At 45.2% G+C, this 26,234-nt stretch overlaps 1 protein-coding gene across 6 annotated transcripts in view; it reads left to right on the forward strand.

Annotated features, from left to right (window-relative positions):
• Positions 1-1,729: 1,729 nt before the first annotated feature.
• The window catches only part of NEMP1 (nuclear envelope integral membrane protein 1), a 36,352-nt gene continuing 11,847 nt past the window's right edge, over positions 1,730-26,234 (forward strand). The window contains exons 1-8 of one of the 6 annotated variants that reach the window (XM_063621362.1): positions 1,730-1,848; positions 3,689-3,833; positions 14,863-14,987; positions 16,884-17,103; positions 18,443-18,515; positions 23,345-23,438; positions 23,899-24,013; positions 24,737-24,962. In XM_063621362.1, coding sequence (XP_063477432.1) covers positions 3,764-3,833; positions 14,863-14,987; positions 16,884-17,103; positions 18,443-18,515; positions 23,345-23,438; positions 23,899-24,013; positions 24,737-24,962 — 923 coding nt within the window. In that variant the 5' untranslated portion in view covers positions 1,730-1,848; positions 3,689-3,763. Of the gene's footprint in view, positions 1,849-2,770; positions 2,967-3,688; positions 3,834-9,578; positions 9,752-14,862; positions 14,988-16,883; positions 17,104-18,442; positions 18,516-23,344; positions 23,439-23,898; positions 24,014-24,736; positions 24,963-26,234 lie in introns of those variants that run through there. The other 5 variants (XM_063621363.1, XM_055247744.2, XM_055247745.2 and 2 more) reach the window with 5 other exon arrangements.

Below are 26,234 nucleotides of genomic sequence, written 5' to 3' on the forward strand. Positions count from 1 at the left end.
TCCCCGCGCCCCTTCCCAGCCCCTAATGGAATAATCTAAGGGGGTCGCTCTCAGAAACCCAGGCTTCCATGCTAGCCTAGAAAGTTTGAGAAACAGGAATGGGAGGGTTATGCTGCACGCCACCACTTTGGTGCGCGTGTTGATTAGACGCGTCGGGTTTTGTCAGCGCGTAGGTCAGGCAGGGATTCCTCCACTTGTCCTCTGTTTGCTGAGGATGAGGCCCTGCTTGGGAATTTTGTGTGGCAAGGCTGTGACAGAGACGATACCCTTCCTGGGGCCGTCTATTAGGGACCTCGCCCGAGAGTCTAGTGGAAGATGAGTAAGAGGTCGGGAGCCTACGACGTGACTTCCTGCGGCGGAGCTGGCAGGAGGAGCGCCTTGAAGGAGCTTAGCCCCCCCTCTGCAACCCACCACCGTCTCCCCCTTTGGTTTCTCCTAGCCCCATCTGGTTCGCATTGCACTCCCGCCCACGGCTGGGAGGGCTGCTGGGGGAGGCGGGGGCTCTAAGGGCCCGGCCCAAAGGCTCTAAGCCCCAGGGAAAGTGGGGGGGGGGGGACAGAGAGAAGCGAACGGACTGGCCACAGATGAGGTTTCCCCTAGTCAGAAACCTCAGACCCGCCCCGCCTCTCTGTCCGCACTTCTGAGGGGCCGGGGCATGGCGGGGCGTGGAGGCCATGGGCCGGGGCTGGTTTTACAATCTGGCCTAGCGAGGAGACCTTTTGTGGGGTCCGGGGAGAAGGAGCGCGTTGTTGGTGGGAGGATTTCAGTTGCTCAGGTCCTTTTCTCCAACCTATTAAGCGCCAAACCCAGTGGGGGTGGTGGGAACGAGCAGAGTCCCGTCTCCCAGTCCCCCGCCCCGCAACTGGAGGGTGCGGCTAGACGGGCTCCTCTGGGGACGCTCCCGACCCGGTACGCGGTGTGGGCGACCCCTCCCCCGCTCCCCACCTCAGGTTATTTTGGATCCCGGGCTGCCAGCCGCTGGCCCCGGGTTTCCACGTGCCCCCTCCCTCCCCCAGCCCACGCTCCCCGTGACGCACATCCTCCGCCCACGCAGCCTCTGCTCGAGGCGCCCCCCTCCCTCCCACCCCGGCCCCCTTGGGGCGGTGCTGAGCCTTAGGATCTGGAGGGAGACGCCCGCCCAAGGAGGAGGCGGAGTAGGGCGTGAGCAAGTGAGCGGCAACCTACTGGGCGCGGGGCGCCCGGGTCCCGGTTATGGTCCGGCAAAGACGGGGAGGGAGGAGCCGATTTTGAGCTCTCCACTCCCCAGTCCTGGGAGTTGGGGGGGAGGTGCTCGGCCAGAGAGGGACGAGGGAAGAGAAATTCCGCAGAAGGGGCCTGCCCACTCCCCTAGGGGAGCCAGCGGGGGTCCGGGTGCGAACCCGTGTGTGAGAGTGAAACTACCGGGTGTTTGTGTCTTTGTGCCCTTGTTTCTCAAGATTGTCGTGAGATTCGGGTGAGAGAATGTACAGGAAAACTCTCTAAATTGTAGAATGCTAAGCATATTTAAGACGCTACTGCCAGTTTGTGTCTCTGTACCCGAGATTATGTATTTATATGTTTCTTTATATCCACTTGTATATCTGTGTCCGTCTTTCTCTCTAGGTTTGTATATGAGCCCCTATTTAAAAAATCATTGACTTGTCAGGGCCCGCCAGAGGCCCAGAGCGCCCCCGCAGCCCGCAGCCAGAGCTGCCGAGATGTCTGTTCTTCCCGCCCACTCCTGCCACCCCCAACTCCCCTCCTACTCCCTTCCGTTGAGAACAAGGAATTTCCAGCCTTTAGCAAAGGGAAAGAGGCAAAGACAAAGACGGAGACCATGGGAAACTATAGAAAAACATAAAGAGACAGGTGTGTGTGTGGGGGGGGGGGGCGGGTCGGGAATGGTGACAAAAAGGGAGTGGGGACAAATACAAAAATTTTCATTTGTTTCCTGCATTGGCCCTGTTCTCCCCTGTGTCCCCTTGGCTCACTCAAAGAAGGACCACTTCTTTGCCTGACTCACCTGCTCCCCCCATCCCCAGTGCTCTCAAAGACAGAGCAGAGCAACTGATCTCGTGATAAAAAGGATTAATATTCCCTTTATCTGTACTGGTCTCCTCCGTGAAGGGAAACAGTATCCTCAGTCCTAGTTTTCCAAGAAAAGGGGAAACGATTGCGAGGAAAGGGAGGAAAGTGGGCGGAAGAGGAGTGCAGAGACTGTCGTCCCTACGCGCACGTGTAGATTTTCATCTAGCAGATTGCTCTGCTCACTCCTCCCCCAACGTCTCCACTGGGCCAGATCCGACTCACTCAACAAGGTTTGGCTCACCCTCTCCTTCCTGGACCCCTTCCACTCCTCCAGGCAGAATTAATTCCTCCCACCCTTCGGTGGCCTCCTCATTGCTCTTTGTACACATTTCCAATTATAGTTGCTTGTTTCAGCCGAAACCCAGGACCTCTCCAGGATAGGCCTGTTATCTGGTGGACCCTCTGAAATGAATGAATTGATCCTATTCACAGGCCTGTGCAACTTCGAAAGGGCAGGTGACACAGATTTTACTCCCAAAGGGGCTGAGCCTGGGCAAAACTGTTTAAGTGGAGACATTTGTTTTCCATATCTCTTTCTCTTGTAAAGTTTCCAGTGAGTCCCACAAGTCTGTCTCCTTGGCCTTCTAAAGTGTCCACCATTCTGGTAAATTAATTCACACTCAGATGCTAAAGGTAGTAGGCTGAAGTCCTGGCTGGTAATAGGAATATAAAGTAATGATCCCTTTTTTCTGTTTCAGTAACATGCCAGAATTTATCATCTAAGGAATGTTGTCCTTCAAATTAGTTATTTTACAAGAAATGTTTCACTCCTGAAAGACAGATAATCCTAACCACTGCCTTTAAGGAACTCACAGACTAATAGAGGAAATAGACCTATAAACAAATAATTACAACATAGTGCAATAATAGGGGTACAACAATGACAGAAGTATAAGAGGGTAAGTGATCTGTTCTGCATGGAGTTGTGAGGGGCCTTGGTTTAGACAGGCATCCAAAGGAGGTGATGATGCAGTCAGTATGAGATTTCCAGGAGTGGCCAGGGTGGTGGCTCACACCTGTAATCACAGCACTTTAGGAGGCTGAGGTGGGAGGAACATTTGAGCCCAGAAGTTGGAGGCTGCAGTGAGCCTTGATGGCGCCACTGCATCCCTGCACCACAGAGCAAAAAGTGAGTCTCAAAAAAAAGAAACAAAAAAAAATTTCTAGGAGGAAGGGAAGTCAAGTCAGAGAGGCCAGAAAGTGCATTTCCATGGAGGTGGAGGTATGAAACAGAGTGATATGTTTCAGAAACTATAAAAGGTTGTTCATTATTGCTGGGTGGTGGGTGGAGGTGGTTAGAAATGAGCCTAGGGAGGTGTACAGGTACATTACATTAAAAATATTATGGACCAGTGTTTCTCAAAGTATGGCTAAGGACGAATTTTTAAAACATTTCCAATCTGTTATTGTCCACTACTTTTATAGAATGCACTAAAAGTGAATTATGCAAAAAACAAACTACCATTTTGTTAGATTCAATAAATATAAAATTTCTGTGTCAAATACCTATAAAACTTTCTAAATGCTTACACTTAATTTCTGAAATTGTTTCATTACAGATTGGTGACAAACATTGAATGACATTATTATAGTTATTTGTGTCTTTGCTTCTGAGTTTTAGATCATACTAAGGATGTTGGACTTCATTCATCCTGTGGTGTTACTGGAACCATAAAGACTCTGGAAACAAAGACTCATGGCATGGTCAGATCTGCACTTAGGAGCAGAGTGGAGGAAGGATTTATGGCTGCAAAAACAGCAGGAAGGTCAGCTTGAAAAAAACTGAGGACCCTCTCAGTTGAAAGATGGCAAGGCACTGGCATGGGGGGAAAGAACAGATTCAAAAGATAGAAAATAAGATCGACAGGACTTGATTGATTGGCTGAGGGGTTGAGAGGAGAGAATGAGGGTTTAGGGTGACTCTCAGGCTCCTAGCTTGGGTGACTGAGTATGTGGAATGGAGTGTTCCTTCTCAAAACTCTGGAATCGCCTTCATCAAATATTCGTGGCCTGCAAATCCTTTATCCACAATTCCTAAATTTAAAAAAATTATGAAAACCAAAAGCTTGACCGGGTACTGTGGCTTATGCCCTTAATCTCAGCACTTTGGGAGGCTGAGGTGGGTGGATCACCTGAGGTCAGGAGTTCAAGACAAGCCGGCCAACATAGCAAAACCCCGTCTCTACTAAAAATACAAAAATTACCTGGGCGTGGTGGCGCATGCCTGTAATCCCAGCTACTCGGGAGGTGGAGGCACGAGAATCGCTCGAACCTGGGAAGCAGAAGTTGCAGCGAGCCAAGATGGCGCCGTTGCACTCCAGCCTGGGTGACAGAGTGAGACTCGGTCTCAAAAGAAAACAAAAATTAACTGGGCGTGGTGGCGGGCATCTGTAATCCCAGCTACTTGGGAGGTGGAGGCATGAGAATCGCTTGAACCTGGGAAGCAGAAGTTGCAGCGAGCTGAGATCACGCCATTGCACTCTGGCCTGGGCGATAAGAGCAAAACTCCATATCAAAAACAAAAACAAAAACAAAATCTTTTTCATAACATATTTGACAATAAAACCTAATCTGAACTGAATTTATTTTGTGGCAGAACCTGACCTAAACTTACATAAGGTTATTTACAGTTTTCACTTTTCCATCTTTCACTTACCACAGTATGAAGTCATATATGTCATTCCAGAAATATTAATTTGTTTGATTACTGGGTGCTGTCCCGATGCATTGGGATTGTTGCTTTATATTTTGTATATGCACCATACTAACTTTCAAAAATCCCAAAAATTTTGAAACACATTTACCATCCAGATTTCCCACCCCATTTACTCATCAGTGTTGGCCTGAGTTCTTTTGGCTATTTGCATAAATCCAATCCACCTGCAGATAATGAATATTCATTGCATTGTGTGTTATAGACTCTGAAGGAGATTCTTGTTGTTTTGAGCAGTGTCCTCATTAAAACAAGGCTAAAAGCTTCTTGAATGACTATCTTGAAATGGCAGCACTCATTTGGATGATAAGTTGTAATGTGTTTATGGACAGCCAGTCTTATTACTCTACACTTCATTTATATATTTTAATAGTCAGTGGTCAGTGATCTTCTGAAATTAGTTCCCCTGGATTTGCTTTAGTGAAAACCAAAGAGCAAGCTCTGAATAGTGAGAATCGGGCCTGGTAAAAAAAAAATGAAGTGTGTGTTTATATATGTGTATATATACCTACACATAAAAAATACATATACATATCTATACATATATATTAGTAGACTTTATTTTATTTTATTTATTTATTTTGAGACAGGGTCTCACTCTGTCACCCAGGCTGCACAGTGGTGCAATCACAGCTCATTGCAGTCTTGATTTCCCAGGCTCAAGTGATTCTCCCATGTCAACCTCCCAAGTAGCTGGGACCACAGGTGCATGCCACCACACCTGGCTAATTTTTTTTTTTTTTTTATTCTTTGTAGAGACGGGGTTTCACTATGTTGCTCAGGCTGGTCTCAAACTCCTAGGCTTAAGTGATCCACCTGCCTCTGCCTCCCAAGACATTGGGATTACAGGCATGAGCCACCACGCCTGCCCAATTTATTCATTTTTTTTAGCAACAAGGTCTTACTCTGTCACCCAGGGTGGAGTGCAGAGGCATGATCATGGCTCACTGCAGGCTCAACCTCCCAGACTCAAGTGATCGTCCCATCTCAGCCTGCTGAGCAACTGGGACTACAGGCATGTGCCAACACACTCAGCTAATTTTTGTATTTTTGTAAAGACAGAGCCCTACTATTTTGCCCAGGCTGGTCTTGAACTCCTGGGCTCAAGCCATCCTGAGCCCCGGTCTCCTAAAGTGCTGGGATCACAGGTGTGAACCACTGAGGCTAGCCAACTTTATTTTTAGAAACATTACATGTACAGAAAAATTGAAAAGATAATATGGTGAATTCCTATATACCCTACATTCAATTTCCCCAATTATTATCTGACATTAGTATGGTACATTTGGCACCATTAATGAAACAGTATTGAAACATTATTAACTAAAGTCTACAGTTTATTCAGATTTCCTTTGGTTTTTGTTGTTGTTGTTGTTGTTGTTGTTGTTGTTGTTGTTTTTAGACTGAGTCTTACTCTGTCACCAGGCTGGAGTGCAGTGGCACTGATCTTGGCTCACTGCTGCAACCTCTGCCTCCCAGGTTCACGTGATTCTCCTGCCTCAGCCTCCCGAGTAGCTGGGTTTACAGGTGCCGGCCACTACGCCCAGCTAATTTTTTGTATTTTTAGTAGAGATGGGGTTTCACCATGGTGGCCAGGCTGGTCTTGAACTCCTGATCTCGTGATTCGCCCACCTTGGCCTCCCAAAGTGCTGGGACTACAGGCGTGAGCCACCATGCTCGGCCTCCATGTTTTTTTTTTTTTGAGACGGAGTCTTGCTCTGTCACCCAAGCTGGAGTGCAGTGGCGCCATCTCGGCTCACTGCAAGCTCCACCTCCCGGGTTCACACCACTCTCTTGCCTCAGCCTCCTGAGTAGCTGGGACTACAGGCGCCTGCCACCAAGTCCGGCTAATTTTTTTGTTATTTTTAGTAGAGATGGGGTTTCACCGTGTTGCCCAGGATGGTCTCCATCTCCTGACCTCACGATCCGCCCGCCTCAGCCTCCCAAAGTGCTGGGATTACAGGCATGAGCCACTGTGCCCGGCCTTGTTTTTTTAAACTAATGTGTTTTTCTGTTCCAGGACCACATTATGTTTAGTTCTCAAAAACATAATGGGCTGGGCATGGTGGCTCATGCCTGTAATCCCAGCACTTTGGGAGGCCGAGGCGGGCGAATTACCTGAGGTCTGGAGTTCAAGACCAGCTTGACCAACATGGAGAAACCCCATCTCTACTAAAAATACAAAATTAGCTGGGCGGGGTGGCACATGCCTGTAATCCCAGCTATTTGGGAGGCTGAGACAGGAGAATTGCTTGAACCTGGGAGGGGGAGGTTGCGGTGAGCCAAGTTTGCGCCATTGCACTCCAGCCTGGGCAACAAGAGTGAAACTCTGTCTCAAAAAACAAAAACAAAAAAACCCTAATGATGTTTTGATGACTTTGACAGCTTTGAGGAGTACTGGTCAGGTATTTTGTAGGATGCCTCTACTGGAATTTGTCTAATGTTTTTCTCATGATTAGAGTAGTGTTACCGGTTTTGGGAAGGAAAACCACAGAGTTAAAATGCCATTTTCATCTCATGTTATCAAGGGTACATAGTATCAACATGATTGATGCTGACTTCCCTAGGTCGGCTGAGGGAGTGGGTGTGTGAAATACAGGATGACCATATCAGCACTGTTGGCCTAGGCTTTTCCTTCTGAGAATGAAATTTATTCTCTTGCCCATAGCTCAGCCCCATTTTGACTTTTTTTTTTTTTTTTTTTTTTTGAGACAGAGAGGCTCGGTCTGTCACCCAGGCTGTAGTGAAGTGGTGTGATCTCGGCTCACTGCAACCTCTGCCTCCTGGGCTCAAGCAATTCTTCTGTCTCAGACTCCTAAGTAGCTGGGATTACAGGAACCCGGCACCATGCTGGGCTAATTTTTGTATTTTTATTAGAGAGAGGGTTTCGCTATGTTGGCCAGGCTGGTCTCAAACTTCTGGCCTCAAGTGATCCTTCCACCTCAACCTCCCAAAAGTGCTGGGATTACAGGCATGAGCCACCACACCCAGCCCATTTTGACTTTTTTTTTTTCTTTTTTGAGACAGAGTCTTGGTCTGTCGCCCAGGCTGGAGTGCAATGGGGCGATCTTGGCTCACTGCAGCCTCCGCCTCCTGGGTTCAAGGGATTCTCCTGCCTCAGCCTCCCGAGTAGCTGGGGTTACAGCCACCTACCACCATGCCTGGCTAATTTTTGTATTTTTAGTAGAGATGGGGTTTTGCCATGTTGGCCAGGCTGGTCTTGAACTCCTGACCTCAGGTGATCCACCCGCCTCGGCCTCTCGAAGTGTCAGGATTACAGACCTGAGCTACCGTGCCCGGCCCATTTTGACTTTAACAAAATTCCTTGGTTTAGACCAGGTGCAGTGGCTTACTACTGTAATTTCAGTAATTTGGGAGGCCAAGGTGGGAGAATCACTTGAGGCCAGGAGTTTGAGGTCAGCCTGGGCAATGTAGCACGATATTGTCTCTACAAAAAGTAATTAAAAAAAATTAAGCCAGACATAGTGACTCATGCCTGTAGTCCCAGCTACTTGGGAGATTGAAGTGGGAGGATCATTTGATCCTGGGAGTTCGAGGCTACAGTGAGCTGTGTTTACGCCACTGCACTCCAGGAGGGTTACAGAAAGAGACCTTGTCTCAATAACAACAACAACAACAACGACACAAACAAATAGCTGGGCATGGTGGTGCGTCCCTGTAGCCCAACCTATCTAGGAGGCTGAGGTGGGAAGATGGTTTAAGTCCAGGAATTCAAGGTTACACTGAGCTGTGATGGTGCTGTCGCACTCCAGCTTGGGTGTCAGAGAATGACCCTGTCTCTAAAAACATTAAAAAAAAAAATCTTGTTTTGAAAGCTTGAACCTTCCCCAGGAGATACCCCCTTCCTTGGATTCCTCAATTCATTTGACTCTATCATCTGTAGTTTTCCTACCCATCACCATCAGATCCTCTTTAAAAAAAAAGTTTCAATTTCTACTAACAGTTTCTGAACACCTGGATCTCTGCTGGGCCCTGTATTAAATCATTGAATGGGAAGCAGCTAATCCATATAAATAACTCTGGCTTTGGGGTCAATAGGATTTAGGTTGGGATCACAGACCAGATGAACTATGAAATCTTGGGCAGGTTCCTGTGGCTGTCTTGGCTTTGGCTTCTTAAATGGAGAGAATTATATTTGTCTCACAAGATGATAAGAGGAATAAATGAATCTTTCTTAATCCTAACATTAATTTTACTTCCAAAAATAAAAATCCTATGAATACATTTTTAAAAGCTAATGTTTATGCTTATAAAATATTGACAACACACACTTTTTTGTGACTTCTATTTTAAATCCTTTAGGACTTTGGAGAACCACGCTTTTGTCAGTCTACTTTAAAAATTGCCCTATCAGGACCCTACTCATAAAGCGATCTCAATTGTAGGCGTCTCATAACAGAAAGGTCGTGATAAAAAACCGAAAGGAAACCAAAGGAACTTCAGACAGCTTCGATGGAAATACCGAGTTTGATCAAGGAGGCCTCTCCCATTCCGATTTTCTATTGGTTAAGCTTACCATCAATCACACCAGTTGTAAATAAACTGAAGACGGAAGCATGTTGTTAGCGGGGTGGGATCTTCCTGTCGCCGCTGCTAGGGTGAGAACCCATTTTCTAATAGGCTGAAAGCTGCTTTTCCCGCCCTCTCTCTTCAGTTGCTAAGGGGCGGGACTCGTAGGGCCCTTGGAGGGCTGGGTGCTCGAAGCCCTGCCCATCCCATTGGTTGATAGGGGCGGGTTTCGTAGAGGATAGGCTGCTGTCGCTGCCCGTTCGGAGTTAGTTGCTGGGGTAAGGCACGTGAGGAGGAGGTGGCTTGAGACAACCATGGCGGGAGGAATGAAAGTGGCGGTCTCGCCGGCGGTTGGTCCCGGGCCCTGGGGCTCGGGTGTCGGGGGCGGTGGGACAGTGCGGCTACTCTTGATCCTCTCCGGCTGCTTGGTCTACGGCACAGGTACCGCCCGGGCAGCAGCTGCCAAGGGGGCAGGTGCCGAGGGGGTTATTTTTGGAAAAAGGATTGTCCCGAGGGCGCGGGCCGTTACTCTGCAGAAGGGCGGTGGCTCTACCGAGGGGCGCCGGCGTAGTGTGGTGGAAGAAACTTGGCAGGCTAGTGGGCGTCGGGACTGAGGGTCTGGGCCCTGGAGCGGGCTGGGGCAGCTTCCAGAGTGGGGAGGAGCCTGAAGCCTTTTGGCGGAGACAGGAAGGGAGGCCTAGACTCGTTGAGAAGCGGTCCTGGGGGCTGTGTCTCGTTGCAGAGGCCTCGAGTTTCTTGGTTAAAAGCGAGAAAACCTGGGGACCATTCTGGGCAGGCAGAGCAGCCGCGGGAAAGGGACTATCTCATTCATTCGGCAAATCAGCAAACACCATCTGAGCGTATGCTCTGTCAGGACGCAGGGCACGGGTGGCAGAACGGATGTAGTTGACAGAAATGCAGTGATCTCTATTATCTTCTGCTCTTGTAAAACCTTGACTCCTTACCCCCCCCGCCGCGAGATGGAGTCTTGCTTTGTCACCCAGGCTGGAGTGCAGTGGTGCGATCTCGCTCACTGAAACCTCCGCCTCCTGAGTTCAAGCAGTTCTCCTGCTTCAGCCTCCCGAGTAGCTGGGATTACAGGCACCCGCCACCGCGCCCGGCTAATTTTTGTATTTTTAGTAGAAATGGGGTTTCACCATGTTGGCCAGGGTGGTCTCGAACTCCTGACCTCGTGATCCATCCGCCTTGGCCTCCCAAAGTGCTGGGATTACAGGCGTGAGCCACCGTGACCGGCCAAGATAATGCATGTTTATTTTAGATGATTTGGCAAGGTACAATTAAGTATAAAGAAGTAGGCAGAAACCACACTGTTAATCCATTCAGAAGCAATCTATTTTGGCACACTTTCTTCTGATCTTTTTCCACATATTTTTAATTTTTTATGAATTGATAATTTGTATCCAGTTAGTACTCTAGTTCTTTTCCCTGGAGGCTGCCAGTCGTTACCAGAGATAGTTTTCTCGTTTGATTTTGTAGTACAATAATTTTCCTAAGTAATTTAAAATTCTTTTTTTGGTTTGTTTGTTTGTTTGTTTGTTTTTTTAAGATGGAGTTTGGCTCTTGTTGCCCAGGCTGGAGTGCAGTGGTGCAATCTCAGCTCACTGCAACCTCCGCCTCCTGGATTTAAATGATTCTCCTGCCTCAGCCTCCTGAGTAGCTGGGAATACAGGCGCCCGCCACCACGCCCGGCTAATTTTTTGTATTTTTAGTAGAGATGGGGTTTTACCGTGTTAGCCAGGATGGTCTTGATCTCCTGACCTCGTGATCCGCCCGCCTCGGCCTCCCAAAGTGCTGGGATTACAGGCATGAGCCTCCACACCTGGCCTTAAAGTTCTTCATAAATATTGTCTTACTTGTATTACATTCCAGTGTATGGGCAGATCTTCATTTAATTTTTTTTCTTTTTTTCCCTCCCTGAGATGTAGTCTTGCTCTGTCTTGCCCAGGCTGGAGTGCAGTGGCGCAATCTCGGTTCCCGTTTCAAGCCATTCTCCCATCTCAGCCTCCCAAGTAGCTGGGACTACAGGCGTGTGCCACCACACTCGGCTAATTTTTTTTTTTTTTTTGAGACAGAGTTTCGCCCTTGTTGCCCAGGCTGGAGTGCAGTGGCACTATCTAGGCTCACTGCAACCTCAGCCTCTAGGGTTCAAGCACTTCTCCCTCTGCCTCCCGAGTAGGTGGGATTGTAGGTGCACGCCACCATGCCTGGCTAACTTTTTGTATTTTTTGTACAGACGGGGTTTCACCAGGCTGGCCTCAAACTCCTGACGTCGTGATCTGCCTGCCTCAGCCTCCCAAAGTGCTGGGATTACAGGCATGAGCCACCATGCCCAGCCACACTCAGCTAATTTTGTATTTTTAGTAGAGATGGGGTTTCACCATGTTGGCTGGGTTGGTCTCGAACTCCTGACCACAGGTGTTCCACCTGCCTCAGCCTCCCAAAGTACTGGGATTACAGGCGTGAGCCACCGTGCCTGGCCTTCATTTATTATTTTTTAGTGATGTGGTTTTGCTATGACACCCAGGCTAGAGTGCAGTGCACAATCATAGCTCACTGTAACTTCCCACCTCGGTCTCCCCAAGTAGCTGGGACTACAGGCACATGCCATCTGCCTGGTAAAAATCATTATTAATGTTTGTGGATTAAACATTTGGTTGGATATTGGTGGTTTGTACTGTTGGTTGGATATTTGTGGTATTTCTAGTTTTTCATTGTTTGTGAACATCTTTGTGTATAATTATTAATTTATTTATTATTTATTTATTTATTTATTATATTTATTTATTTATTTATTAATTTTTTGAGATGGAGTCTTGCTCTGTTGCCCAGGCTGGAGTGCCAGTGGCGCCATCTTGGCCACCTAGGTTCAAGTGATTCTCCTACCTCACCCTCCCGAGTAACTGGGATTACAGGTGTGTGCCACCACGCCCGGGTAATTTTTTTGTATTTTTAGTAGAGTCGGATTTCGCCATGTTGGCCAGGCTGGTCTCAAACTCCTGACCTCAAGTGATCCGTCTGCCTTGGCCTCCCCAAGTGCTGGGATTACAGGTGTGAGCCACCGTGCCTGGCCATATTTTTTTTTTGTAGAGATGGGGTTTCGTCATGTTGGCCAGGCTGGTCTCAAACTCCTGAGGTCAGGCAGTCCCCTCACCTTGGCTTCCCAAAGTCCTAGGACTACAGGCATGAGCCACCACGCCTGGGCCCAGCTATTTATTTATTTATTTATTTATATTGAGACGGAGTCTGGCTCTGTCGCCCAGGCTGGAGTGCAGTGGTGCGATCTTGGCTCACTGCAAGCTCCACTTCCCAGGTTCATGCCATTCTCCTGCATCAGCCTCCCAAGTAGCTGGGACTACAGGCGCCCGCCACCACACCCAGCTAATTTTTTTTGTACTTGTAGTAGAGATGGGGTTTCACCTTGTTGGCCAGGATGGTCTCAATCTGCTGACCTCATGATCCACCTGCCTCGGCCTCCCAAAGTGGTGGGATTACAGGTGTGAGCCACCGCGCCCAGCCCCTTATTTATTTTTTTGAGACGTAGTCTTGCCCTGTCACCCAGGCTGGAGTGCAGAGGCACGATCTCAGCTCACTGCAGTCTCACCTCCCAGGTTCAAGCGATTCTTCTGCCTCAGCCTCCCTAGAAGCTGCGATTACAGGCGCCCGCCACCACGCCCAGCTGATTTTTTTGTATTTGTAGTAGAGACAGGGTTTCACCATGTTGGCCAGGCTGGTTTCGAACTCCTGACCTTAAGTGATCTGTCTGCCTTGGCCTCCCCAAGTGCTGGGATTTCAGGTGTGAGCCACCATGCCCAGCTGGACAGTGGTCACTTTTAAACCTTGAATTAGCTGATATTAAATACAAATTGAGAGGAGAATCTTCTGTTTTGGTAAATCAGAGGGACTGCATGTAATCATTGCCTGCTCTTAAAACTTGAAGTGACACAAAACAGCTGGAAGGAAACAACCTTGAAATCTTTTAGTATCCTCCTAAAGTACTATATATTTAAAATATTGCTGGCTGGGCGTGGTGGCTCATGCCTGTAATCCCAGCACTTTGGGAGGCTGAGGTGGGTGGATCAATTAAGGCCAGGAGTTCTAGATCAGTCTGGCCAACATGGTGAAACCCCATCGCTACTACAAAAAAAAAAAAAAAAAAAAAAGTTAGCCAATTGAGGTGGCTCATGCCTGTAATGCTAGCTACTCAGGAGGCTGAGGTGGGAGAATCGCTGGAACCTGGGAGGCAGAGGTTGCAATGAGCCAAGATTGCACCACTGTATTCCAGCCTGGGTGACAGAGTGAGACCCTGTCTGAAAAAAATAAAAATGCTGGCTGGGTGTGGTGACAGATCTGTAATCCCAGTGCTTTGGGAGGTCAACGTGGGTGCTTTGGGAGGCCAATGTGGGAGGATGCTTTAGGCCAGGAGTTCAAGACCAGCCTGGGCAACATAGTAAGACCTTGTCTCTCTAAAAAAAAAAAAAAAAAAACTAGCTGGGTTTGGTGGTGTGTACCTGTAGTCCTGGCTACTTGGGAGGCTGAAGTGGGAGGATTGTTTGAGCCCAAGAGTTTGAGGCTGCAATGAGCTATGATCACATTACTGTACTCCAGCCTGAGCAGCAGAGCCAGACCCTGTCTCAAAAAAATAAAAAAATAAAATAAAACCTGCCAATTCTGTTCTACTCAGGAAAGGGATAGAGAAAATCAACAGATGGAGTATTTTAGCTTACTTTATTTCTTTATAGGACAGGAAGTATATCTAGTGTTTAAGACCATAGTCAGACCTGGGGGTGAATCTCAGATAGGTGATTTACTACTTGTGTGATTTTGGAGCAAATTACTTAATCTTTCTTAAACATCAGTTCCTCATTTATAAAATAAGGGATTATGAGAGTGCTTGCCTCAGCATTGTTGGGAGCATGAAATGAGACAGCATACTGTCTTTTTTATTTATTTATTTATTTATTTATTTTTTATTTTTTATTTTTTTTGAGACGGAGTTTTGCTCTTTTTGCCCAGGCTGGGGTGCGATGTCGTGATCTCTGCTCACCGCAACCTCTGCCTCCCAAGTTCAAGCGATTCTCCTGCCTCAGCCTCCCGAGTAGCTGGGATTACAGGCATGTGCCACCACGCCTGGCTAATGTTTTTGTATTTTAGTAGAGACGGGGAGTTTCTCCATATTGGTCAGGCTGGTCTCAAACTTCTGACCTCAGGTCATCCGCCCACCTCGGCCTCCCAAAGTGCTGGGATTACAGGCATGAGCCACTGCGCCTGGCAGCATACTGTCTTAATTGATACTTAATAGTTTTTATTATTACTTGTCTGACTGAATGAATGTGTAATATTTAAATAATTAAACAACAGAAATAAGACTCTGCCTTAGTTCTTCTTTCTTCTCAGTTTTTTTTCTTATTTCTCAGTCTGGCTAATGTTTTAACCCAAAGTTTAGGAAAGTGGTTAGTTTAATCTTTTTCATGAAATGAGTTACAGTTATTAGCTTGTTATGTTTAATTCTTGTTTCCTTTCTTTGCATAAAGCTGAAATTGATGTAAATGTGGTCATGCTTCAGGAATCCCAAGTTTGTGAAAAGCATGCCAGCCAACAATTCTGTTACACAAATGTGCTTATCCCAAAATGGCATGATATATGGACACGGATACAGGTAATAACTTGGAATCCTCTGGCAGGGGCAGCTTCTGTAAATTTCTGTCTGTTGGTGATTAGTGAGTATTTTGACACTTTCCTCCCCTTCACATACTTAAAAAAAATGTTGTTAACAATCTTGTTAGGGTTGAGATTATCCTGAGTTGTGTTTTTATCAATAAGCATTTATGCCTACTTTGTATTCCTCTCTGCTCCCTCAAGTAGATTACAGTATTCTAAGGTAAACTTCTTTCCTCCTCCCTCCTTTTCCTAAAGAAACTGCTTTGTTTTCTTGTCCTTCATTTTGCAGTATGTGTGTGTGCACACCCACACACCCCTCTTTCTATTTTTATTTTTATTTTTTATTTTTTGAGGCAGAGTCTCCCTCTGTTGCCCAGGCTGGAGTGCAGTGGCACCATCTTGGCTCACTGCAATCTCTGCCTCCCGGGTTCAAGCGATTCTCCTGCCTTAGCCTCCCAAGTAGCTGGGATTACAGGCATATGCCACCACACCTGGCCAATTTTTTTGTATTTTTTGTAGAGATGGGGTTTCATCATGTTGGCCAGGCTGGTCTGAAACTCCTGCCCTCAGGTGATCTGCCCACCTCGGCCTCCCAAGGTGTTGGGATTATAGGCATGAGCCATCGCACCCAGTCCCCCTCTTTCTTTTTAAAGGCCTTATGCCTTCTTTGGGCTGGAAACTGTTATGTGCCTGTCGGGATGTAAACTCTTTTGCTCCACTGTTCCTATCTGATTCTACATGAGATATTTCATAAATCCCCGAACTGAAGAATGACTTTGGTCTCATTTATTTCGTAACACTGTTAAGTCACCTGGCAAACAGGAATGTCTGGCTGTAACAGTGATTGAACAAAATGAGTCCTTTCAGAAATGTAGTTGTTATAAGCATAGTTACTGATAAGGACATTTGTTGTTCACATCAAAAACATAAGGGTGGACTTGTGGATTTTTTTTTTTTTTTGAGACGGAGTCTCGCTCAGTCACGCAGGCTGGAATGCAGTGGCACGACCTCGGCTCTCTGCAACCTCTGCCTCCTGAGTAGCTGTGGGCCGTGCCCAGCCAACTCGTGGATTTTTAAAAAAAATTCTTTAAAAAAAATGTCTGATAAGCTGGGCGCTGTGGCTCATGCCTGTAATCTTAGCATTTTGGGAAGCTGAGGCGGGCGAATCACTTGAGGTCAGGAGTTTGAGACCAGCCTGGCCAATATGGTGAAACCCCGTCTCTACTAAAAATACAAAAATTAGCTGGGCATGGTGGCGCAAACCCTGTAGTCCCAGCTACTCAGGAGGCTGAGGCAGAAGAATCGCTTGAACCCAGGAGGTGGCGGTTGCAGTGAGCCGAGGTCATGTCACTGTACTCCAGCCTGGGCGACAGAGCGAGACTCCATCTCAAAAAAAAAAAAAAAAAATTATAAAAAAGTGATACTCCATCTGGGGCACATTATAACCAACATTTACTCATAATCAGTGGCTTGTGACAATGGATTGAACTCAGCCTGTCATTATGGAAAACATTTTTAGTTTTCTGGGGCAGTTTATGCCTGGCAATTTTCTTAATATTATAGACATTTGCTTTGTGTGATCTCTAATAAATAGCTGTATTGATAACTCTTTCAGTTTAGAAGTATTTTTTCCCTCTATGTTCTGCCCTAATAGTAGATTCAGATCATGTTAACAAAAAGGTATTCTAACAGCTGTCTCTCTCTAACATGTGCAGTGTTATTTGCCCAATTATGTTTTAGCCACTGTATTTCTATATTTCTGATAAGCTTTGTGGAAAGCTGGCACCATTACTGGTTTGGTTGTTTACTCTGAGGGTTTTTTAAAAAATTGTATTTGTGAAAAATTAAAATTCCTACTTCCTTTTTTCTCATCCTGATTTTATTTGTGTTACAGATCCGAGTAAATAGTTCCAAATTGGTTCGAGTCATCCAGGTGGAGAATGAGCAGAAACTGAAGGAGCTAGAGCAGTTTAGTATCTGGAACTTTTTTTCCTCTTTTTTAAAAGAGAAATTGAATGACACCTATGTTAACGTGGGTCTATACAGCACAAAAACCTGCCTCAAAGTTGAGATTACAGAGAAGGACACCAAGTACAGTGTCATTGTGATCCGGAGTAAGTCTCACCTCTGTTTTTCTGATGGATTCTGTAGTGATAAGGACTGAGTTCTGAAGGGTATAATTAGTGAGACTGAGAAGTCAGCCTAAGACAGCTCCAGTTGGGTTCTGATTATAACCCTGAGTATACCACTTCTCCAAACAGTTCATGGAGACTTCACCTGTATCAGACAGGCCTAGAATTGAAACTCCACCTCAGGAAATTCTGAGTACCTCCTTACCTGGAACTGTGAAGACTTTTATTCCTAATTACAATGTGCTGCTAATGGCCCTGAGCATATATGCCAAATACTCTTAGAGTAAATCAGATAGACGTGTTCTACCTTCTGGACACTTCTAAACAAAGGTAACTGATGTGTACATGCCTACATTTAAAGACGTGAATGGTTAATAAAAATTGAAGAAAGGTAAAATTGAAAATCATTCACAAATAAAAAGAGTATTCGTGGAACCATAAATAAAGATGAAGACCACCACAGTTTAAAACTGGGAGAAGTTTTCTCTTTTCTGAAGATGACTGAGAAAGTTTCAGGGGAGATGGATCCTGTTGAATTCTCTCTGACTTTGTTTCCCCTTGGTTACTACACAGGGTCCTGGGATGTTGTAAGTAGTAGAAATGTTTCTCGGTTTAGTATGAAATAGGTTGTGCCCTTCCATTTGTCCTAGGGTTCTTTGGTTATGTAGGGTTGGCTTGTTTTTTGACGTTCCTTCTACAATTACTGATTCCTCCTGCTCCTGTTCTGTTTGTGGGCCTCCTGTAGAGCTCTTGAATGTGAAAGCTGTGGGAGTATCTGGTATGCCACTAAGGGGCCTTTGCTAGGGCCCCCTGGTCCTGAGTGAGATGTATTTGCGTGTAGGCTTTTCCAGCACAGTGCTCTGTAGCAAAAGGAAGTAGGTGGTATTGTTGGGCAAGAAAAGCAGCCAGTTAGAGAACAACACAAGGCCCTGACCCACAGTTCTGGGCAAATCTGCTGAGTTCCATGACTGAGTGACTTACAGCTTGAAAGCCAGAGTGATAGAGACCCCTTGTGGGTGATTGCATGAATTGCTGATGGTACTGTGTCTAGCTTTGTCCAAAACGAAGCTTGAGTTTCTTTTAACCTTAGCATAGGTAGCTGAAATAAAAATAAGATCTTCAGGCAAATACAGGTTAGACAGAGACCTAATTATACATTGGAAGGGTGCCCAGGCTTTAGATGAAATTTAAATGCTTTTTAGGTGGGCTGTTTGCATTTATTTTTATTGTAGCTGACCAATAGTGCAAACATTGTCTTTTATTCTATAATGGCTTAAGCAGTTTTGTTCCCTTATTAAGCAAAAATCTTTATTTATTTCAGGATTTGATCCCAAACTCTTTCTTGTTTTCCTTCTTGGACTTATGCTATTTTTTTGTGGAGACTTGCTGAGCAGGTAGGTTCCAAGGATAGTGTGCAGAATGACACGGCTCATACCTATCCTGCTTGGGTTTTATAGTAACTATTAAGTACTGCCATTCCCATTTCCAGGACCTTTATGGCTTGGCCATTGCCCACTTGGATATTTACCAAAAAATAATGTGTATTATGATTTTTGTTTTTTCTTATTTGAACAATATTGACAATAATGAAATTCCCACATTAGGTTGGCCCATCATTAGGTTGATAGGAGTTAGCCAATACAATGAAATGGAACATCATCACCCTTTCTGTTGCTAGAAGTAATGCGTTAAGGTGTCATCTTTACAGGTCCATGGGTTGATAATTTTGTTCAGACGTAAAGAGACAAATAGCGGCTGGGCGCAGTGGCTCACGCCTGTAATCCCAGCACTTTGGGAGGCCAAGGCTGGCGGATCATGAGGTCAGGAGATCGAGACCATCCTGGCTAACACGGTGAAACCCTATCTCTACTGAAAATACAAAAAAATTAGCCGGGCGTAGTGGCGGGCACCTATAGTCCCAGCTACTTGTGAGGCTGAGGCAGGAGAATGGCGTGAACCCAGGAGGTGGAGCTTACAGTGAGCCGAGATCGTGCCACTGTGCTCCAGCCTGGGCAACAGAGCGAGACTCCGTCTCAAAAAAAAAAAGAAACAAATATCAACAGCTCAGCCTGGGCAACATGGCAAAACCTCGTCTATACAAAAATTAGCTGGGCGTGGTGGTATGTGCCTGTGATCCCAGTTACTCGAGAGGCTAAGGCACAAGAACCGCTTGAGCCTGGAGGTGGAGGTTGCAGTGAGCCAAGATCACACCACTGCACTCCAACCTGGGCCACAGAGGGAGACCCTGTTTAAAAAAAAAAAAAAAAAATCAAGTGTTTATTCATTTCTTCCTTTAGGAACCTACTAGTTAAGACAGGTGAGACTGACATGTACAAATATGAAGAAAATATATAGGTAACTAAATAAACATTGAATGAAGGTAAAATCAACATTAAGTTTGTATACAAGTAAAAAGTATTTGTGGAGTAGTGAATGAAAGATTAACAATTGGAGTTTGAAGTTGGGCTGGAGTGGGGTTGCTGGAAGTTGTTCCTTATTTTGGGGATGCTGAGAGAAACAGTGAGGGAGGAATAACTGGTAGAAAAAATCTGGAATGGGGGGCTGGTTGTGGTGGCTCACACCTGTAATCCTAGCACTTTGGGAGGCTGAAGGGGGAGGATGACTTGAGCCCAAGAGTTTGAGACCAGCCTAGGCAACATAGTGAGACCCTGCCTCTACAAAAAAATACAAAAATTAGCCAGGCATGGTTGTGCATGCCAGTAGTCCCAGCTACTTGGGAGTCTGAGGTAGGAGGATCACTTGAGCCCAGGAAGTTGAGGCTGCAGTGATCCGTGATTGCACCACTGCACTCCATCCTGGGTGACAGAGTGAGACCCTGTCTCAAAAATAATAATACTCAGGTTGGGAGAGATGATGGGGGATGTGAATAGGACATTATGTAAAGGCTGATTATTGGGAAATATATGAGGGAAGCCATTTAATCCTAATCTTTATAATCTGGCAGTAACTACATAGCATCAGTCTCTACAGTTCTCTGACCTCAAGTTTTGGGCAAATATAGGCACACATCACTTTATTGTACTTCACTTTTTTGTGGTTCACAGATAGTGCATTTCTTTCCAAATTGAAGGTTCGTGGCAACCCTGGGTCAAGCAAGTCTGTCACACCATTTTCCCAATAGCATGTGCTCACTTGGGGTCTCCGTGTCACATTTTAGTAATTCTCATAATATTTCAAACTTTTTCTTGTGATTATAACTGTTATGGTGATCCATGATCAGTGATCTTTGATGCTGCTGTTGCAATTATTTTGGGTCACCACATGTCCATGTAAGACAGTATATTCATTATATTCATTTTCTTTTTTTTTTTTTTTTTTTTTTTTGAGACAGAGTCTCACTCTGTCGCCCAGGCTGGAGTGTAATGGCACGATCTCGGCTCACTGCAAGCTCCACCTTCCGTGTTCATGCCATTTTCCTGCCTCAGCCTCCCGAGTAGCTGGGACTACAGGCACCTGCCACCACGCACAGCTAATTTTTTGTATTTTTAGTAGAGACGGGTTTCACCGTGTTAGCCAGGATGGTCTCGACCTCCTGACCTCGTGATCCGCCCGCCTCAGCCTCCCAAAGTGCTGGGATTACAGGCGTGAGCCACTGCACCCAGCCTATTAGTTCATTTTCATACTGTTGATAAAGATACCCAAGACTGGGTAATTTATAAAGAAAAAGAAGTTTAATAGACTGACAGTTCCTGATGGCTAGGGAGGCCTCACAATCATGGCAGAATGCAAAAGGCACATCTTACATGGCGGCAGGCAAGACAGAATGAGAGCCAAGTGAAAGTGGAAACCCCTTATAAAACCATCAGATCTCATGAGACTTATTCACTACCATGAGAACAGTATGAGGGAAACTGCCCCCATGATTCAATTATCTCCCACCAGTTGCCTCCTACAACACGTGGGAATGATGGGAGCTACAATTCAAGATGAGGTTTGGGTGGGGACACAGCCAAACCATATTAGATAGTGAACTTCATCGGTAAATGTCATGGGTGTTCTAACAACTCAACCAATTGGTTATTCCCGTCTCCCTTCTTCTTGGGCCTCCCTATTCCCTGAGAAACAGCAATATTGAAACTAGGCCAATTAATAACCCTAGAGTAGATTGTAAGTCTTCAAGTGAAAGGAAGGGTCATACATCTCTCTGATTATGCTTAGTGAGAACAGCAAAAGCCAAGATAGACCGAAAGCTAGACCTCTTGTCCTGAGCAGTTAGCCAAGTTGTGAATGCAAAGGGAAAGTTCTTGAAGGAAATTAAAAGTGCTACTCCAGGGAACACACAAGTGATAAGAAAGTGAAACAGCCTTATTGCTGATATGGAGAGAGTTTTAGTTGGCTGTTGAGAAGATTAAACCAGATACAACTTTTTTTTTTATTTTTTTTGAGACGGAGTCTTGCTCTGTCACCCAGGCTGGAGTACAATGGCGGGATCTCCGCTCACTGCAAGCTCCGCCCCCTGGGTTCACGCCATTCTCCTGCCTCAGCCTCCCAAGTAGCTGGGACTACAGGCGCCCGCCACAACGCCCTGCTAATTTTTTGTATATTTAGTAGAGACGGGGTTTCACCGTGTTAGCCAGGATGGTCTTGATCTCTTGACCTCGTGATCCACCTGCCTCGGCCTCCCAAAGTGCTAGGATTACAGGCTTGAGCCACCGTGCCCGGCCTTTTTTTTTTTTTTTTGATACGGAGTCTTGCTCTGTTGCCCAGGCTGGAGTGCAGTGGCGCGATCTCGGTTCACTGCAAGCTCCATCTCCCAGGTTCACGCCATTCTCCTGCCTCAGCCTCCCCAGTAGCTGGGACTACAGGCGCCCGCCACCACACCCAGCTAATTTTTTTGTATTTTTAGTAGAGACAGGGTTTCACTGTGTTAACCAGGATGGTCTCGATTTCCAGACTTCGTGATCCGCCCGTCTCAGCCTCCCAAAGTGCTGGGATTACAGGCTTGAGCCACCGGCCCAGCCAGATACAAGTTTTTTAAAGCTAAAGCCTGATCCAGAGCAAGACCCTAACTGTCTTCAATTTTGTGAAGGGTGAGAGGTGAGGAAGCCTCAGAAGAAAAGTTTACAGCTAGTGAAGGTTCTTCGTTCATGAGATTTAAGGAAAGAAGCTGTCTTATTACATAAAAGTGCAAGGTAGTCTGGGCGTGGTGGCTCAGGCCTGTAGTCCCAGCACTTTGGGAGGCCGAGGCGGGCAGATCACTTGAGCCCAGCGAGATCGAGACCAGCCTGAGCAACATGGTGAAACCCTGCCTTTACAAAAAATACAAAAAAGCCAGTCATGGTACCAGCTACTCAGGAGGCTGAGGTGGGAGAATCACCTGGGCCCAGTAGATCAAGGCTGCAGTGAACCATGATCACGCCATCGCACCCCAGCTTGGGCAACAGAGTGAAACCTTGTCTCAAAAAAAAAAAAAAAAAAAAAAGATGAACCAAGCACTGGTATAGAAGCTGTAGCAAGTTACTCAGAAGATCTAGCTAACATCATTGTTAAAAGTGGCTACAATTAAAGAGCTCCTCAATGTAGACAAAATACCTTATACTGGAAGAAGGTGCCATTGAGGACTTTGATAGTGAGAGAGAAGTCAGTGCCTAGCTTCAAAGGAGGGGTGATCCTCTTGTTAAGGGTTAATGCTGTTGGAGGATTGACTCCAATTTTGAAAGAAGTTGTGGTAAAATGCTGTCAGACAGTATTGCATGCTTTAGAGAAATCTTCATTGAAAGGATGAGTCAATGCAGCAAACTTCATTGTATTTTAAGAAATCGCCGCAGCCACTCCAGCCTTCAGAAACCACCGCCTTCATCAGTCAACAGCCATCAACATGGAAGTGAGACCCTTCACCAGCAAAAAAAAATGATGACTCACTGAAGGCGTAGATGATCTTTAGCAGCTGTTAGCAAAGTATTTTAAATTAAGGAATATATATTTTTAAGACATAATGCTGTTGTACACTTAATACACTATAATATAGTGTAAACAATTTTTGTATGCAGTGGGAAACCAAAAGATTTGTGTGACTTACTTATTGCAATATTTGGTTTATTGCAGTGGTCTGGAACCAAATTTGAAATGTCTCTGATGTATGCTTGTACTGCTCTAATCTTGTACCTTTTGAAATCTTTCGGCTGGGTTAGTTGCCCTAGTTTCAACAGTGCTATGTATGAAATATATACATATGGTCATGAAATACATTTTTTTTCTGCAGAAGTCAAATTTTCTACTACTCTACTGGGATGAGTGTGGGAATTGTGGCCTCTCTACTAATCATCATTTTTATACTATCTAAGTTTATGCCTAAGGTGAGTATCAGAATCTTCATGTGCAGCTAGAATGAATTTGGATAGCTGAAGGTCTGTTTTCCTGGGTAATCTTAGAAAACTGAAAATGTGTATTGATGGCTGATGAGTCAATATCCTACTCTCCTTGATTCAGAAAGGTACTTTCCACGATGAAACTTGGAGCCTGATTACAAATTCTTTCTTTTTATATAAAATCCTGTGCTCAGAGGGGGATTAAAGTCTGCTTCCTGTTTTTTAATTATATAGCCAGGCTTTTAAGTTATTTAGCATCTCATCTTCCCAGTGTTCGTTGCAGACTGTACCATTTTAAGTATAAAGGACATCTTTTTAAGAGAAGTGTTTTTTGTGCATTTTGAGTAGGTTGAATTTTTTTTTTTTTAAATCATAGTTCCATTTTGCTTCTTTTATGTATGGAAAGCCTGTTGTAACTTTTTGCTTTCACTTCTACTCTCTGTCTTAGAAAAGTCCCATTTACGTCATCCTGGTGGGAGGCTGGTCTTTTTCTCTGTACCTCATTCAACTAGTTTTTAAAAATTTACAAGAGATCTGGAGGTGTTACTGGCAGTATCTTTTAAGTAAGTGTTGTCGGTTTTGCTTTCCTTTTGTACGTTTATAGGCTGTTTCAGTTAATTTGATCATGAAAAGATTTTGCCTGCTTATGGGATTTAATAGTTCATGTCATTTTTTTAAACTTTTAAAAATCATAGTTTTTCACTTATTTCTAACCCCTCTACAATTATCACCTTCTCTTAAATTAGAATGGTGCTGTTAGGGAGAAGATGTTCATTTATTGGTATTTATAAATATACCTTTCTTTACACAATAAACATCTTTCTGAAAAGCTGTAAGTTGACTTTATTAATGGAATCATATTTTAAATATACTTGGGGACCTTAAGTAAAGGACTCTGCAGTTCATTTTTTTCTCCTTCATTTCTGAATGAAACTGCTGTAGATTTTATTTACAAAGTAAAAATCCTTGGTCATATAGATAGTAACCTTTGATTTATCCTTTGAGGGGTGATTAATCTGGATTTCCATATATTGGTTTTTTAAAATAGTCTATTTCACGGTTGTTCAACATGTAGCTTTAATGTTCTGTTTGAACCAAATAAATTTGGGACAGCAGAAAGGATAGAAACTTAGAGAAATGTATTCTAAGAAAAAAATGTGAAAAATTAAGTAAAAATCTGATTTCCTGGTTCAATTGGTGCTATATAGTAAATTACTGCTTCCCACACAAATTATTTTTACCAAGTATAGATGAAAAAGAATGTCTTTTGATAACTCTTCTCATAGGTTATGTCCTCACAGTTGGATTCATGAGTTTCGCAGTGTGTTACAAGTATGGGCCCTTGGAGAATGAACGAAGTATCAACCTGCTGACCTGGACCTTGCAGCTGATGGGCCTGTGTTTCATGTATTCTGGCATCCAGATACCACATATTGCCCTTGCCATTATCATCATTGCTCTTTGTACTAAGAACCTGGAATACCCTATTCAGTGGCTGTACATCACCTACAGGTGACTGAAAGGCAATGTAACTTAATATTGACAGGTATAGTGTGAGATGCAGTTGCAGCAAGAGGATACAGAGGTGTTGACCTGGGAGCTTCTTTGTTAATGAAAAGTCATTGTATTATACTTCCACTTTTGTTCCTTCCCGAGTCTATTTTTTTTTTACTTTCTATAGGAATTTTTATATTTTTATTCTAGTCATTTTATATAAAATGTCTAGTAAAATGTCATGTGTTCCTGTTACCACAAGGTGGTGCAAATTATATCACTTTTTTTTTGAGATGGAGTCTCGCTCTGTCGCCCAGGCTGGAGTGCAGTGGCGTGATCTCGGCTCACTGCAACCTCCACCTCCCGGGTTCAAACGATTCTCCTGCCTCAGCCTCCTGAGTAGCTGGGATTACAGGCATGCACCACCACACCCAGCTAATTTTTATATTTTTAGTAGGGTTCCCCATGTTGACCAGGCTGGTCTTGAACTCCTGACCTCAAATGTCAGGAGTTCCTAAAGTGCTGAGGAGCTCCCAGAGTGCTCGGATTACAAAGTGCTGGGGTTACAGACGTGAGCCACCGCGCCCCGCCACAAATCGTATCGCTTTTATACCATATGCTCATTGAGGTCTCCTGGGTCGTTTTTTTTTTTTTCTTTTGAGACAGAGTCTCGCTCTGTCACCCAGGCTGGAGCACAATGGCGTGATCTCGGCTCACTGCAACCTCCAACTCCTGGGTTCAAGTGATTCTCCTGCCTCAGCCTCCCGAGTAGCTGGGACTACAGGTGGGCGCCACCATGCCTGGCTAATTTTTGTATTTTTAATCGAGATATGGTTTCACCATGTTGGCCAGGGTGGTCTCAAACTCCTGACCTCAGGTGATTTGCCCACCTCAGCCTCCCAAAGTGCTAGGATTTTAGGCATGAGCCACCTCACCCAGCCCATTTCAGACTATTTCTCAGTGGCTTTCAGATTGCTCTGGAGGTCTTAGTCTTCTTTTAAGATGTAATTCATAGCATGTTTTGTCAACTTGCATAATAAATATGGAATGTTACTAGGTCCTGAAGTTGTCTATTAATAGATAGTCAAGGTGATGCTTGCAGCTTGGGAAACCAAGTTATTGGACCACAATCTTTTTTTTTTTTTTTTGAGATGAAATCTTCCTCTGTCACCAGGCTGGAGTGCAGTGGCACGATCTCGGCTCACTGCAACCTCTGCCTCCCGGGTTTAAGCGATTCTCCTGCCTCAGCCTCCTGAGTAGCTGGGGTTACAGGCACATGCCACCATGCCC

Source organism: Symphalangus syndactylus, chromosome 17 (genome assembly GCF_028878055.3).
Source record: "Symphalangus syndactylus isolate Jambi chromosome 17, NHGRI_mSymSyn1-v2.1_pri, whole genome shotgun sequence".
In the NCBI taxonomy this organism is placed as follows: domain Eukaryota; kingdom Metazoa; phylum Chordata; class Mammalia; order Primates; family Hylobatidae; genus Symphalangus; species Symphalangus syndactylus.